Source organism: Lagenorhynchus albirostris, chromosome 7 (genome assembly GCF_949774975.1).
Source record: "Lagenorhynchus albirostris chromosome 7, mLagAlb1.1, whole genome shotgun sequence".
NCBI lineage: Eukaryota > Metazoa > Chordata > Mammalia > Artiodactyla > Delphinidae > Lagenorhynchus > Lagenorhynchus albirostris.
In genome coordinates, this window is record NC_083101.1 from 55753247 (window position 1) to 55767117 (window position 13871).

Sequence of the window (13871 nt, forward strand, 5' to 3'; positions counted from 1 at the left end):
ATATACCGTCATCTTTACTCCTCATAGCAACCCTCTGAGGGGGATACTATAACCTCCAGTTTATAGGTTAGGAGACTGAAGCAGAAGCCACACAGTTAGTCAGGAGGTGGAACTAGGATTCAAACCCAGGCTGCCTGGCTTTGGTCCTCACTTTTAACCACTCACTATATGTCTCACAATAGGACTGTCTATTCCCAGGGCCATAATGAACCACAGAGGCCTAGAGATCTTCGTTAGACGTCTTAGGAAAATAATTTCAGTCAAACTTTTAATACTTGATTGATGTACAACATTTTAAAATACCTTTTGATAACCTATATTAGGCATTTAGACAATCTTCTACTTTGCTTTGATCTTTTTATCCAGCCATTGTATAAATCCAATGTCGAATGTTCACACTGTATTAAAATTTCCTATTGCTGCTATAGCAAGTTATCAAACTTAGTGGCTTAAAACAACACAAATTGATTACCTTACAGTTCTGAAGGTCAGAAGTCCAGAATGGACTGGAGGGACTGCATTCCCTCTGGAGGCTCTAGGGGAGAATCTGTATCCTTCCCTTTTCCAGTTTCTAGAGGTTGCCTGAATCTTTTGGCTCATGGCCCTTTTATTCCATCTTCAAAGTCATCAATCAGCATAGCATCTTCAAATCTCTCTCTCTCTGACTCTGACCCTCTTGCCTCCCTCTTTCCCTTATAAGGACCCTTATGATTACACTGGGCCCATCCAGATAAACCAGGATAATCCAGGGTCTCCCCCAATTCAAACTCCTCAGCTTAATCACATTGTAAAATCCCTTTTGCCATGTAAGGTAACATATTCACAGGGATTAGGATGCAGATGTCTTTTTGGCAGGGTGGGGAGGGGCATTATTCTACCATACACTCTAAGCAGTTATCTCTTCCTGCAGTATGGAAATTTTTACATTAGATATCTAGATTAGAGATTTAAACAAGCCCATTCACCAGATAATTAGTAGTCTACTTCATCTTGGCTTTGAGGGTAGAGCACCGAGGGCATTTTACCTTTTGGGAGGTTAAGGAGAACATAGTGCTGGAGCACATGTGACAGAAACTTTAACCACCGTAACAACATAAAAGCTTAATTATCTAAAAATGTATCTGAAGGACTTCCCTCGGTGGTTAAGAAACCCCCTGCCAATGCAGGGAACTCAGGTACAAGCCCTGGTCTGGGAATATCCCACATGCCACGGAGCAACTAAACACACGTGCCACAGCTACTGAGCCTGCACTCTAGAGCCCGTGAACCACAACTAGTGAGCCCACATGCCACAGCTACTGAAGCCCATGTTCCTAGAGCCCATGCTCTGCAGTGAAGACTAGCCCCCGCTCTCTGCAACTAGAGAAAGCCCACGTGCAGCAACGAAGGCCCAATGCTGCCAAAAATAAATAAAAATTTTTTTTTAAATTAAAAAAATAAAAATGTACCTGAAGTCGGGCATTCATAAGCATGAACTCCTGCTGGCTTTTCATGTTCTCATTCATAGATTTTGAAAATATAAACCCCATCTTGACCTAAAATGTAAAAAAGCAAAGTTTAAAACAATATATTCTACATGCATCCTCATATGCTCTGTTTTCAGGCTACCATGAGCTTAAGACAAAGTAAAAAAAGAAAATTTTCTGACCTGGGAACACAGTATGGACACTAGTCTTTGCTCCTAACTAGCTGTCTGATCTTGGACAAACTTAACCAGTCTGGCCATCATTTACTTACATAAGAACAGCTGATTAAACTGGATGATTTCCAAAATCTTTTCCTGCTCTATAGCTTCATGTTTCCTGATTTTTCTTCCCACTGTATATCTTGAAGAACTGAGCACTTAAAAACAAACAAACAAAAAAAGAACGCTCTCATTTTTAGGAGGGGCAGGGTGAATACCATCCACCCTCTTACCTTCTGTACAGCTGGATGACAGAACCTTTGCTTTTGAGGAGGAGTGATTTAGAAGATGCACTGTACAACTTGAACACCGATTTCTCTGTGCTCCTTGCATTTGTATTTTAGGACGTTTTAGGTATCTCAAGGTTACTATATCAATACTCTTCCTATAATCCCTACCCCTCTCCTACCCACTTGCTCTTTCCATCCACCCACTGCTAACATCCCTTGGCCATCCTCCTCTAGCCTCACTTTTTTCTTCTTAAGCTACTACTGAAGTTCTCAAAAGGGGGAAAACCTAAGGATACTTAAATGTTCTGGGAAACACAAATTTTAAATGAATACATGGTTATCATCTATCTTATTTATCTTACTTAAGAAGTTCTTAAGTGGGCTGGCAATTCTAGATGGTCCAGAACTCCAATTTTTGCTCTTAAGTCAATTGGGTAGGTACAGAAGACCTCAGTTAGTTGTTGATTCTACTTTCAGAAGACTGCAGAACTCAGGGAAGTTATGACTACTCTACCCGCTTCAGCGATGTTGCTGATTCTCTTTGGTAGGCTGTTGAGCACTTTGTGAACATCAGGTCAGAGTGGCCATTCCTAATGCTTTCTGCCCAGAATTCACAATATTCTGTGGGAAGCTCAGACAGAGTTCCTATTTTCCATAGCCTCAGCAGAAAATCTTGGGATCTAGCTAACTGGTGAGAAGATGATGGGAGAGGGAGGATATTTCATGCCAGACGCAATGGGTTATCCCTGCTAATGGGGCTCCAAGTGAGTGTATACTACAAGCCAGACTTCACTGGCTTCCCTGTATTTTGGCCAGAGATGCACCCTGGATTTATAGGGGTCTCTGAGCCAGAGTCAGCTTCAATGCTAGGCACAGGAGGCTGAGCCAGAGGAGGAGAGGCAGAGTCCTGAACAGGCCTGGGAGGTCATGAGATTTCCCTACCCACCCCACCCCTCAGCCACTGCCCTCCTCCATCCTGTGAGTGACCAGAGGCAGAGTCACCCAGTAAGGGTGGGCAGATCTAGCAGAAGTTCTCTGCTGTCTCCAGATTTGACAGCCCCAAGTCCATTGTCTCCAACAGCAGAGCAGAACTTGCCTGAAGGCAGAAGCAATATATTATCCATTTTGGCAGTCACCAAGGTGTCTCTTTCCCACAAATGTGCAGAAAGCATGAGTGACACAAGAGAAAGTGTAGCTCAGGCAGTTGCCATTCCTTATTTTTCTTTTGCGTGTAGGAGTAGATCATTGAATTTTTACATATGCAGCAAACATTTATAAAGAAAACAGCTGTCCTCTAATCCCATTTACACACACACACACACACACACACACACACACACCCTGTATGTCAGAGTTATGTCCCTTAGAGTGCTCCTATTTATAAGGGGGTGGACTCTCCCCTGAAGCGGAGTGACAATCCTCGTGTCAGTGATCCAGGGAAGAGAAACCATGTGGAAAGTTAGGACTTAGGCTTACCTTTTTCTTGTCCTTGCTCTCTTGGGTCTGGATTGTAGTTTTGATGTATCAGGGGATATTCCCACGGGTTAAAGGTAGAAGCCAAGCAGGAAGAAGAGCTTTCCCTTGGTTCCCAAAGGAGACCACACCTGAAAATGAGTGCACCACACCTTGTGAACTGTGCCCTGGAATTCGGTATTTTCAACCTTCTTCTCCTTCTTTTCCCACCCTAAGAAAGCCATTTTCCAAAGTCTGGGAGGTTCCTTAGGGTATCCACAATACTCTCAGCTTTCACTCTCCCACTCACAAAATATATATCAGAAAATAAACAGGAGTGACCTTGCAATAGGAGTAACTTTGAATTCACCAAATTGTATAAGGTGAGTCTTTCAAAAATGCTAACACTTTGTCATTGGTGACAAACGCCTTGCTACTTAAAACTTTGATACCAGCGTGTGTCAGAGGGCTAAGAATGCTGATTTGGGTCCTTTCTGCCTTCGTTTTTCCTTCAGTTACTCCTGAGACCTTAGAAAGGACTCTTTAATGCTCCAACCCTGCCTCAACTGTGCTACAGATTACAACAGGCATGGGTATTTCTGAGGAAGAAGTGTTGGGACCGCAAGTTCCAGGCAGCCCTTCTCAGGTTGCATCTAGGAGCCAGGATTTGATTTTACTTTAAAAAGAAAAGAAAAGGATAATTCCATGACCCATAACCTCTGTCATCCAAGTTTCTGCGCTGACTCATTTCCTGATCGAATGACACATTAACTACCTACATTTCTGACTGGTTGCATAATTACAATCATTTTCAATAAGTCTTTGGGTTCCATTCCAACTAGCCCATTTCCCCTGCAAATTCCAGCCGAGAACTCACAGCTTCAGGTAGGTTTTCTGTAATTTATAACTCCACCCGCTCATCCTGGACCCAATCACAGTAACTTGGGAATTCCTGCAGTGGTATGCTGATTTCCGTTGATAACGCTCTGCCTACTTCCCCCAACTTAATTACAATGGTATGGGAGAGGTCTGGAGTCTTTAGCACTAGAAGCGGTTCCTCCGAAACGAGGTTGGCGATACTAGGAGCGGGAAAGCCAAGGGCACTCACAAGGAGAGGGCACCCAGCGCGGCCCGGCAAGCCCAAGGCCCTGAGCTCGGCGCCGGCAGACGCAGACGCAGCCCCGCGGACCCGCCCTCCCCAGCAGCCTGCGGCCGGCCTGGCACGCACGGCCGGCGCTCACTCACTGGGCAGTGGGCAGTGGAAGTGCGGGGACACTGATCAAAGCAGAGGCCTCCAGGCCGGAGTCCGAGACCGCCGCACGGACCGGGTCTCGCCCCGCAGAGCTTTGGGATTGGCTAGCCATGGCAGGGATTCCGAGCCTCAGCCTATCAGCGCAGGTCTCGTCTTCCTTAAAGGGCCCGCTTGCCTGACCGAGGAGGCCTGGTGTTTTCTTTCCCGCCTGGTGCCTGGAAGGGGCAGGTTAAAAAGGCAAATTCAAAATCCAGCGACTCAAATTTTGAGGGGAGGCAGAAGAAGCATAATGGAAATCTCACTTAAAGTCCTCAGTGAGGTTTGTCAGTTACCCACGAGGAGCCTGAGCAATCCATGCTCCCTCGCAGAGCTAAAACCTCCATAGAGCTCAATGAGCCGTCTCACAGTTGTTCACATACGATGTCAACCACCACTTGTAGGCTCTGTTTCTAGAAGAGAATGTGTCTCGTGAGCGGTTGTCACTTAAGCATAATCCACAGTTATAAACATATGTAAGGGCTTTTCTTCTTATAGAATAGGTTTATGTTGAGCGTGGACTTTTTTCCCCATTTGAATCTCAGCACAGACATAGTTTATTTAATTTGTTAGAGCCTCAGCCTACTCCATCTGTTGAGCTGCCACCATTAAAGTGGCAAAAAGATTAAGACAGGAAACGAAAAAGAGCAGACTTGACCAGAGTTACCAAATCAAATTTCTTTTTTTTTTTTGACAGAGCTATCTTTCTCCCCTTCTGTTCTGAGAGATTCATTTCTTCTCACCCCACTAGTAATTTCTATCTTGAGTAAGTCAAGCCTCTCACCCAGCTTCATTGAGAGAATACTTGAGGAACTGTTGGCATTCTGTTCTTTGTTATTAAATGGCTTGGAAGAATACCATGGACTTCACCAGGCTCTGGCCTTGAGGAAGGTCAATGAGGAAGGTCACTGCCCTTAGCCCTGGCTGACCATCACACCTGTGGAGAAGGGATCTAACCTTCCCCAGGCTCTGTATGTGAGGGAACACCACACCGACCTGTTGCCAGAGTGACTGGGGCACCATAGAAGCAAAGCCACATGGAACTTTGACTCTTTAAGAGGGGATAACAATTGGTATGATAGCATTTGAGTGCTTGGACTCTAGCATAAGCACACCTATATTTGATTTGATTTCCAGCTCCATCACTGTCACTCTTCATCCTCTCCAAAACTTACTTTTATCATCTCTACAATAGGACTAAAGCCATCTAATTTACTGGATTGTGAAGACTAAATGAGATAATATATTCAGGCACTTAGCACCATGTCTGGCACACAGTTAGCATTAAATAAACAGTAGTAACCAGCAACAGTGGGATCCTGTTACTAACTCTAGGTCTGAAGGGACAAAGGTAAGGGAGCAGTTACTAAAACCAGGCGAGAGCCATATCTGTGGCTGTATAAGAGGGCTACCAACAGGAGCTGTGTTGTTCAGGAGAGGAAAGCAGTCGATGCTGACCTTTGGCCCAGGAGGGTAAGATCCTATAGTTGTAGCCACTGCTAGCACCTCAGCTCCAAGTGGGGATAGGGTGGAAAAGAAAGATACATCCTTCTGTCCTTCCATGCTCGGAAATCCTGCTGAAATCTTCCATTGGCTGGATCCACAAGAAAGCCAGAAGATAGAGGAGCCAGGTCCATACAGTCTGTAGAGGTTCCGGACAAATGAAAATATCCAGCACACCATTTCTACAACCTTGGGTTTATCATACTTTGAAGTACTAGTTCAAAAGGAAGAAATGTTTCCACTAGAGGACCCAGCCGTAGCTCCATTGAATTGGAAGCTGAAACTGCCCCCTGATCAGTTTGGTTCCTCATCATGATGGAATTGGAATAACTGATCCTAATTACCAAGAGGAAATTGGGTTGCAGCTATACAATGAGGGCAAGGGGAAATGTGCATGACTCCCAAAGATTCACTGAGCATATGTTAATACTCCCATGTGCAATAATAATGATCATTAGATAACTACAGTAACCTGATAAAGTCAGGAGCACTTAAATTTCAGACCATACAGGAATTAAAGTGTTGTATCACCATACCAGGTAAAAAATCCTAATCTACTAAGATACTGTATAGAGCAAGGGAAACAAAAGTGAATGAAGTAGGAAATTATGATTATCAATTTTAGCCTAGCAACAAGCTATAGAGGCAGGGACTACTGTAGCTCTGTATATAAAACGTTAATTGATTATTTCTTCCCTGCCCTTCCTTTCCCTGTTTCCTTGGATGAAGAATACTGATGGAGACAAACATTATAATTTAGTTTCTAGGTCAGAGTATTGCCGTCACCTCAAAGCAATATAGTACTTGGTAGGACTCTGTGATTCTCATGTTTAGGGGATGCGTTTCTCTCCATCTGAGCAAAGGGCAAGAATAAATACTGGGTGGCAAAACAGGTAGACTATCCCGGTCTTCTATTTGCCTCCCCTCATATCCATTCTCCCCCCTTCCTTGCCCTATTCTATACCCCAGCAGCTGACCTCTTTGGAAAACAGCACCTGGGCTCTTCTCAGCTGGCTTCCATTTGGGTTGGGACTTTGGAGGCATCCACAGGAGACAGGAGGCAGGAGAAAAGAGAGGTAGGGTATATTTTATCCATTCTTTCTCTGTTTGAGGATCTGGCAGCACCTCTTTGGAAAACAGCACCTGGGCTCTTCTCAGCTGGCTTCCATTTGGGTTGGGACTTTGGAGGCATCCACAGGAGACAGGAGGCAGGAGAAAAGAGAGGTAGGGTATATTTTATCCATTCTTTCTCTGTTTGAGGATCTGGCAGTGGTTGTGTCTCTCCACAACTTCAGCTCTTGACCCGTGGCCCCTCCTCTGTGGCTCCAGCTCACAGAGCTCTGGAAATGCTCTCCTCCCTTGCTCTTCAGCCTAGAGATGCTATGGGTTTCCCGCTGCTGTTATACTCGCAACCTGATGGTTCTTCACCCCAACTTGGTGGTTGGGAGCTAGATGGTTCTCTTAACCCTACCCCCACTCCTTTAATTAGCATCTAAGATCTCTTTAGTCAGACCAACTGAGTAGAATTCTGATTCCTGATGGAAACCCAGTGGATACACTTTATACACATACATTATAAATACTCTTGTATGTATTTTAAAATATAAGTGAAAAAAGTGACTATGAGAATATCTACTCTGGGAATTGAGAGAAATCTTGGTATAGATATTGAACACATTTTATAGACTGTGGGGTGAGAAGATTAAAGGAAAATTATTTCAATATCAAATGACATATAACTAACTGGTGTGTGCATTATTTCTAATTGTATGAATTTGTGAATGTATGTATATATGCTTTATACACACATACAAATAGGTACTTTTAAAAATCATTTTGCATTATAGCATAAGGATTTTCATGTTGTTAAATGGAATTCATATATACCATTTAACATATGTAAGATTTTCAGCAAGTATGTATACAATTTCCATCATTGGATATTTCTGATTTTTTTTTGCTGCTGTCAGTAAGCATCATTGTTAATCAACTATGCTCCAATATAAAATAAAAATTTTTTTTTTTTTTTTTTTTTTTGCGGTACGCGGCCCTCTCACTGTTGTGGCCTCTCCCGTTGCGGAGCACAGGCTCCGGACGCGCAGGCTCAGCGGCCATGGCTCACGGGCCCAGCCACTCTGCGCCATGTGGGATCTTCCCGGACCGGGGCACGAACCCATGTCCCCTGCATCGGCAGGCAGACTCTCAACCACTGTGCCACCAGGGAAGCCCCAAATAAAAAATTTTTAAAAAAGAATTAGATGGCTTCCCAGACCCTAAAAAAAATAACATCATGATGATCGCCTCATATATGTATAGCTTTTTAATATTTTGATTGGAAATACTGGATTAAATAGTATACATATTATAGAAAGAATTGATGTAAAATCCATAAAGTTCTCAACTCATTTAAAGTCCCCTACCTCAGGACAGTAAAATTACTCAATATTTCCCTGTATATCCATAAAGTAGTTTTTTAAGAAAACAAAGTTTTTAATTGGGGGATTGGGATTGACGTGTACACATTACTATGGAATGGATAACTGATGAGGACCTACTGGGTGGCACAAGGAACTCTATTCAGTGCTCTTTGGTGGCCTATATGGGAGGGGAATCTAAGGAAGAGTGGATATGTGTATGTGTGTAGCTGACTCACTTTGCTGTATACCTGAAGCTGGCACAAAACTGTAGATCAACTATACTCCAATGAGAATTTATTTTTTTAATTTATTTTTTATTTTTTAAAAATATTTATTTGTTTATTTATTTGGCTGCATCAGGTCTTAGTGACAGCATGCATGATCTTCGTTGTGGCATGTGGGATCTAGTTCCCTGATCAGGGATGGAACTTGGGCCCCCTGCATTGCGAGCATGGATTCTTAGCCACTGGACCACCAGGGAAGCCCCAGAATTTAAAAAAGAATATTTAGAATAATAAATAAAAGTTTATAGAGTAATAAATTTTTTAAAAGTTTTTGAAAGTTCAAGATGTGCTTAGAGGTATTCCCTTTTAAAGGGATGCTTTTGAAAGGAGTGTGAATTTCTTCATTAAAATGGGAAACAGGTTTAGCCAAGAACTTCAGTCTATGAAGAAGAGCATGTGTGGGGATAATGATAGAAGTCTTCAGTATTAAGCTATTCTGGAATTGTGTTGCGCATACTCTGGAACACAGTCTGAATTTTAACTTTAGACTTCATTCATGGGGCATACTGTAGCCTGGGTGCAATCTGAACCAGCAGAGCATCACTGAGCTTTGGACAGCCTTCTCTGGACTTTGTCCATTCCTCAAGTGACACCATATGGCACTGTAATATAATGGCAGCAGTGGACTCAAATCTTGTTTTCTCCCTACCTAGAAAATTTTATATTGAGATATAATTCACATATCATAAAATTTTCCGTTTAAAAGAGTACAGTTTAGTGGCTTTTAGTATATTCAAAATGTGTTCAACTATCACCCCTACCTAATTCCATAACATTTTCATCACCCCAAAAAGAAACCCCATACCCTTTAGCAGCCAGTCCCCATTGTCCCCCTTCCCCCACCAGCCCCTGGCAACTGTTAGTCTGCTTTCTGTCTCGATAGATTTGCGTATTCTAGACATTTTATATAAATAGAATCATACAACATATGGCCTTTTGTATATGGCTTCTTTCACGTAGCATAAGGTTTTCAGGGTTCATCCAAGTTGTAACATGTGTCAGTACTTCATTCCTTTTAATGACTGAGTAATATTTCATTGTATAGATATACCACATTTTGTTTATCCATTCAAAACTGATGAACATTTGGATTGTTCCTACTTTTTTGCTATTATGAATAGTGCTGCTATGTACATTCATGTACAACTTTTTGTACCTATGTTTTCAATTATCTTGGTTATATACATAGGAGTAGAATTAGCTGGGTTAAATGGTAACTCTATGTTTAATTTTTTGAGGTTGAACAAATACATGATGCCACCAGCAGTGAACAAGGATACACTTATATGGTGGTTAAGGGCATAGACACTAAAGCCACAGTACCTGGGTTTGAATCTCAGCTGTACCACTTCCTAGTTATATAAGCTCAGACACGTTACTTCAGTTTTGTGCCTTGGTATCCCCATGTCTAAAATAGGGGTGATAGGGACTTCCCTGGTGGTGCAGTGGTTAAGAATCCTCCTGCCAATGCGGGGACACGGGTTTGATCCGTGGTCTGGGAAGATCCCACATGCCTTGGGGCAACGAAGCCCAAGCACCACAACTACTGAGCCTGCACTCTAGAGCCCGCGAGCCACAACTACTGGGCTCACACGCCAGAATTACTGAAGCCCGTGTGCCTAGAGCCCGTGCTCCTCAACAAGAGAAGCCACCGCAATGAGAAGCCCACACACCACAACAAAGAGTAGCCCCCGCTCGCCGCAACTAGAGAAAACCCACGTGCAGCAATGAAGACCCAACGCAGCCGTAAATAAATAAATTAATTAATTAAAAAATAAAATAGGGGCGATAATAGTATCTTCTTCATAGAATTGTTGTAAAATGTAAACTAGCTAATGTAGGTAAATCATCAAGACATGGTGTCTGACAAAAAATGCTATATATTTTATAAAAATGCTATATTTATAATCTTTATTATAATTATTGCATTTTGTTTTGTTAACTTGATAGTTGAAAAAGTGATGATATAGTTTGTTGAGGTTTGCCATTGAAATGGAGTAATCAGAAATGATAGTAATTTAAGGAGGCAGCCAAGTCAAGGAAAGCTTTTTTGAGCAGTGGGCGATTGTATTTCAGAGTGTAACCTAAATAAAACTGAAGCTTCACATGGTTCAGTACAAGCATGTAACAGCAATCTAAGAAAACATCAACTGACAGCTGAAGCACTTAAGAATAATACATAAGCTTTCTTAAGCAGTCCCTGCAAATGATCTGCACAGCATATTTAACAGGAAACGCCTAAAATCTTCCCTAGATATTTCTCTCTTTCCAAATATTTTTTCCACTTACAGTAGCTGCTTATATTTTTCCTTCTTCTCAACCATGAGGTTTCCATATCACTAGACTAAACCCCTGATAAGTTCCTTCACCTACAGCCCATGCCATTCACATAACCCTGTTCCTAGCCAGTGACTCTCAGCCTCCTGCACCTCTGAGAAATTCAGCCTGGTCTCCTACCTGGAATCCCAGGTAGCATTTCAATTTAAGTTGAAAACAGTCCCTGAACTCTGATGAATAAAATTATCTACCTTATTATATATTCTCTCTTTTGCAGCTCCTCACAAGAGGGACACAACATCTGTTTGGGCCATCCAGGGACATCAAAAAACCATACCCAGAGTTCATTCTTCATTCTTTTTCTCTTCCTTCTGTGGCAAGAATCCCTGGAAGTGCTGCAAAGCTTGGCCTGACAGTGTCCATTAAACTTCTTCTAAGCAAACGTGGGAACAAGCATGTCAATGTTAGACTTTATTCTTCCCCATGCCAACTCCCCATCTTCCTCTTAGGATCTCCAAGAACACACGAAAAATGATGAGTTCACTGGGTTAATTTTTTTGTGGTTACAGCAGGCATTAATTATCCCCTTTATCAAAAGCAAGCAAATGAGGGTTATCTTCATAACTGTTGGAGTCTGTGACATACAGAATAATGGATACCCCATGATTTTGCTTGATATCAACCCTACAATATATCAGCTGCAAACTAGAACCACCTTGTCCAATTCACACCTAGGCCAGGCCTCACTGGGTTTGGGGAAACTGCTTATCTTCACCCCCTGGGGCCTTGCCTTGAGAGAGTTGGACTTCAAGAGGTAGAAGTATGCCTATGTTGCTTCTGACTTTCCAAGTCTACCTCAGTGTTTGAGGTCAGTGTGTCACTATCCTATCTTACTCTTAAAATGCTGCTATGGTCTTCTCTTTTGCTATGTCAGCTCTGATTAACACAAAATTAGCAAGAGATTCTGGGTCGGGGGCCTTTGCTTGGGGTTGTAAAATGTCTATTACTCTAGTCTATAATTCATGTTTCTACTTGGCTTGTTCATGCACAAGCGCGGATGAAACCTATGCTTTCCCCTTACTCTCCACTTTGCCATATTCTGTAAGAAGTAAACCAATTCATGCCTAGAGTACACACAAACACACACCTTAATGCTATTGCCTTAGCTGATGGCATTTCTCAGCCTCTGAGGCTTTCCCTCTGCATACTTGTCAAAGGAATGCTCTAACCATAACTCGGAGCCTTTTCCTCTCATCTCTGGCACAGTGTTCCCAGTGAATTTCTTCAGCTTATGATAGCAAATGACCTAGACCAGTCATGTTGTACCCTGATTAAATCCCATAAGCAGGACCAAGGCCTTGGACCACTTCCAGCATACTGCCACCAACTTTCCATTTCTACAAAGGATTGTATCAATAATTTCTTCTTAATAAGTTATGAGTCTCTTGATGGGTTACAAGCAGTTTCCAGTGATAATTTAATGGGAGAGTTTGTGTTTCATTTTTAGATATCCTTAAAGAGCTCACATTGTGAGCTCTAAGTCTAAAATATTGTGAAAGCCTGTAATTCTGGCTGTAGTATCCTACCCTGAAATAGTGTATTACATCATATCTATCATCCTTGATTCCCTTTTCTCTATTAGTACTAATATCCTTCAACAAGTTCTGTTAGTTCTGCTTCCAAATTATATTTTGAATGTACTCTACAGCAATAGCTCCTAAAGGACTCCCAGCTTCCATGCTAGCCCCTCTATACTCCATGCTTCAGACCACAGCTAGAGTGATGTTTTTGGAGCACCAATCAGGTAACCCTACTGCTTTAAATTATCCAGCAGCTTTCCATTGCAATTAGAATCCAGCCCTCTTCCCTTGGTCCTCAAAACCATGATCTGATCTGATCACCACCCCTTCTTTCACTCTGTACTCCAGCCACAATGACATTTGTTCAATCCCTAAAACTTGCCAAGTTTTTGCATCTGTTGCAAAAGCCTTGGTTTTTGCATCTGTTGACCCCTCTACCAGGAATGTTCTTCCTGCAAATCATTTCATGTTTGTCTTCATAATTTGTTTCTCAAATATCGCCTCTTAGAGAAGACTTCCCTCGCCACCACACTAAAGGAGCCTCACATCTACGTATTCTATCATATTGTCCCACCTCTTTTTCTTTCTTTTTTTGTTTCTAATAGGACTCTCCAGTATCTGAAATTTATTAGTTTATGTTTGGAATCTCTCTCTCTCTCTCTCCAGAAACAGAAAGGCCTTGCTGTCCTTTCAGGATAGGGTGGGGAAAAGAAAAAACTATATCTCATTCTTTTATGATGAATCTATTATCATGAATGGCAGATTAATTAGGTTCTAGATCCAGTAACCTGGATGTGACTATAATTGGCCTTTGAATAACTACTTATACCAGAAAACAAAAATCAGTTTTTCCCTTTCAAGTAGAGATTCTGAAGACTTTTAGACTCTTAGAAGTCATATTGTTCTTAGTTTAAAACCAAGAATGAGTATAAAATAATACTCCTGGAGGCAATTCTACAGACACGTTTGAACTAAATTATGTTCTCGAACCAAGTAAAATGACTCACAAGGGAACTGTTTCATTTGTACAACATTCACTTAGGTTACTTAGTTCTAAGATATTAAATCTATAAAATATTTCCCAGTATTCTCTGAAAGGGTATCTCCCAATTGTAAATTTTATTTTTAGCAGTCTTCAGTTCATTTATTGAGATTC

The 13871-nt window shown here is 41.9% G+C and overlaps 1 protein-coding gene across 4 annotated transcripts in view; it reads right to left on the reverse strand.

Moving 5' to 3' along the window:
* PLGRKT (plasminogen receptor with a C-terminal lysine) overlaps positions 1-13871 on the reverse strand; it is a 61767-nt gene that overhangs the window by 45318 nt on the left and 2578 nt on the right. The window contains exons 1-3 of one of the 4 annotated variants that reach the window (XM_060155052.1): positions 4612-4741; positions 3391-3518; positions 1449-1535 (exon numbers count right to left, since the gene is read on the reverse strand). In XM_060155052.1, coding sequence (XP_060011035.1) covers positions 1449-1529 — 81 coding nt within the window. In that variant the 5' untranslated portion in view covers positions 1530-1535; positions 3391-3518; positions 4612-4741. The other 3 variants (XM_060155053.1, XM_060155054.1, XM_060155055.1) reach the window with 3 other exon arrangements.